Below are 2631 nucleotides of genomic sequence, written 5' to 3'. Positions count from 1 at the left end.
CTGAGAAGTGTGGTCGACGAAATGTTCCGCGACTAGTATGTCGGCACATTCCACGTAGTTGTTGAGGACAAATGGAGCAACATGTTCCGCAACATGTTGCTCCATTTGTCCCCTAGTGTATCCGTGGCTTTAATTTCCAGACAAATACAAAGCGAGGAAAAGCGTTATCGAACCCGAAAATCGCGCTAGACTATAATAGTGCAAAAGGAGCTGTCGATTTGTCCGACCAAATCGGGGCTTATTATTAACCCATATATGCTCATCGCCCCATTTTTAAAACTACAAGTTTTTTAGAATCTGTGTCGACCAAAAAATATTTAATGATACAGTGCACCTTAATATAACGTACCTCAATATAACGACTTCCTCGATTTAACAAATTCTTCGTAATCCCCTTGAATTGTCCATAAGAGTCAATATAAAATATACTTTTACATTGCGAACATTCTTTGCGTAAAACCTCTTTATAACAAATTTTCAACTATCAAGAAAAGTATTCATACCTCTAATTAACGAATTTTGCCAACCCAAAACCTTTATATAAAGTTTCCACCAATAATATAACTCTTAATCTTATAATGTGATTCATGTCTCGACATGTTTCGACACGCTTTTGTTTGTACAGTAATCATTGTTGTTTCGATCGAAAGTAATGTAAACACCTCTGCTCGTCACTATTGTTAAAGATTTAAGTTAAAATGGCTCAGAAACGTAAAAGGTGTTCCTTATCGGTCGCAGAAAAGCGAAACATCATTAATTATGTTGACCGAAATCCCATGACGAAAAAATTAGACATAGCTAATAAGTTCGGGATTCCCGCAAGTACATTGGCTACAATTTTAAAATTTAAAGATAAGTTTTCAGAAGAAAGTGGTTTGAATATAATCAGTAAAAGATTAAAATCATGCGAGTTCAAAGACGTAGAGGAATGTGTGTTAAAGTGGTTAAAACAGTGCCGAGACAAAAAAATCCCAATAAGAGGCCCTATTCTTCAGGAAAAGGCTCAGCGGTTTGCAGTAGAATTGGGACATGAAGGGTTGCTAGCAAGCCTTCCGTGCTAGCAACGGGTGGCTTCAAAATTTCAAAAAACGAAACGAGGTTATTTTTCGAAAAATATGCGGTGAAAGTGGTAGTGTTAATGAACAAGTATGTGATGATTGGAAAGACAAACTGGCAGAGCTGACCACCGGATACGATTCCGAAGACATCTTTAACGCCGATGAAACTGGACTATTCTATAAATGTTTTCCTAACAAAACCTTATCATTCAAAAGCGATAAATGTAATGGTGGGAAAAACAGTAAACTTCGCTTAACAGTACTGCTGGGAACAAATTGTACTGGGACTTACAAACTAAAGCCACTCATCATCGGAAAATATCAAAAACCGCGATGTTTTAAGAATGTCAATAATCTGCCAACAGATTACACGTCCAACCATAAGGCTTGGATGACCAGTGATGCTTTTTGCAATTGGCTTAAAAGTCTGGATAAAGAGATGAAGAAAAAAAACAAGAAAATTCTCATCATCGATAATTGTACTGCACACGGAGAAATTCCTAACCTGAAAAATATAAAAATAAAGTACTTACCTCCAAATACCACTTCAAAACTACAACCACTGGATCAGGGCATTATCCAAAGCTTCAAAATGCATTATAGGAAGGAAGTTGTCAGACGATTTCTTGCTGATGTTGAACGTCAAACACCAACTACAATTGACGTTTTACAAGCCATGTGGATGATCGCCAAAGCTTGGAATTTAGTCACTGAAAAGACCATTGCAAACTGCTTCAAGAAAAGTGGGTTTAAAGTAACGTGCGAAGATGAGGAGGACGATTTACCAGTCGCAGAACTTGCTAGGACCTGGCAAAGAGTTCAAGAAGAATTACACCTTCAAGAGACTGACTTCGAAGACTTCGTTACCTTTGATAATGATTTGGCCATCTGTGGAGAACTAACTGATGCTGACATCGTCACATCTGTGTTGCCAGTTACTAATGCAGAAGCGGATGAAGACGAGGAAGAAGAGGGTGAAATTGATGAGCATAACTTCACAATAAAAGATGCTTATAATGCTTTGAATACAATAAAATCTGTGTTTCTCAAAAAGGGAGGTTTGACTGACGATGTAGTGAAATCCATCACGAAATTAGATTGCGCATTGGATGTCATAACTCATACCGGTGGTAAACAGACAACTATCAATGACTTTTTTTCTAATCAATGAACAAAATTGAGATTAAGCTACTATATAACCACATTGTTAATTGTTTTTGATTATTAATATGAGAAAAAAAATATTATATGTGTTAATAATTCTTTTACCTCTTTATAACGAATTTTAGACCAATCTAACCTCAACATAACAAACCTCAGTTCAACGAATTACTTAATATTACGAATATTTCCTTGTTCCCCTCCGATTTGTTATATCGAGGTTGCACTGAATATTCTATTAGATGTATTCTACCAGATGATATATATTTCTTTTTTTTTATAAATTGACAACATAAAAAATAAACATGTCAAAGTTTTCTCGCCATTTTATCTGCCATTTGTAAGATTAAAAAGTGTTTTCATTTTTTTTTTTTTTTGGTGATCCATTTTAAGCAAGTTTCGTCTGTTGAAT

The 2631-nt window shown here is 35.7% G+C and overlaps 1 protein-coding gene across 1 annotated transcript; it reads left to right on the top strand.

The window, feature by feature from the left end:
- The first annotated feature begins 1650 nt into the window (after window positions 1–1650).
- On the top strand, window positions 1651–2229 carry LOC120635010 (tigger transposable element-derived protein 6-like). The gene has a single exon (XM_039905918.1). It carries the CDS (start codon window positions 1651–1653, stop codon window positions 2227–2229), a length of 579 nt encoding a protein of 192 aa, XP_039761852.1.
- The last annotated feature ends 402 nt before the right edge of the window (window positions 2230–2631 follow it).

This window comes from Pararge aegeria, chromosome 26, assembly GCF_905163445.1.
Source record: "Pararge aegeria chromosome 26, ilParAegt1.1, whole genome shotgun sequence".
Taxonomy (NCBI): domain Eukaryota; kingdom Metazoa; phylum Arthropoda; class Insecta; order Lepidoptera; family Nymphalidae; genus Pararge; species Pararge aegeria.
The sequence above is the reverse complement of the archived record's forward strand: the minus strand, read 5'-3'. Positions and strand labels throughout refer to the sequence as shown.

Coding starts and splice junctions, on each gene's coding strand:
- LOC120635010 (XM_039905918.1), top strand. CDS start 1,651: ATGCATTATAGGAAGGAAGTTGTCAGACGATTTCTTGCTGATGTTGAA.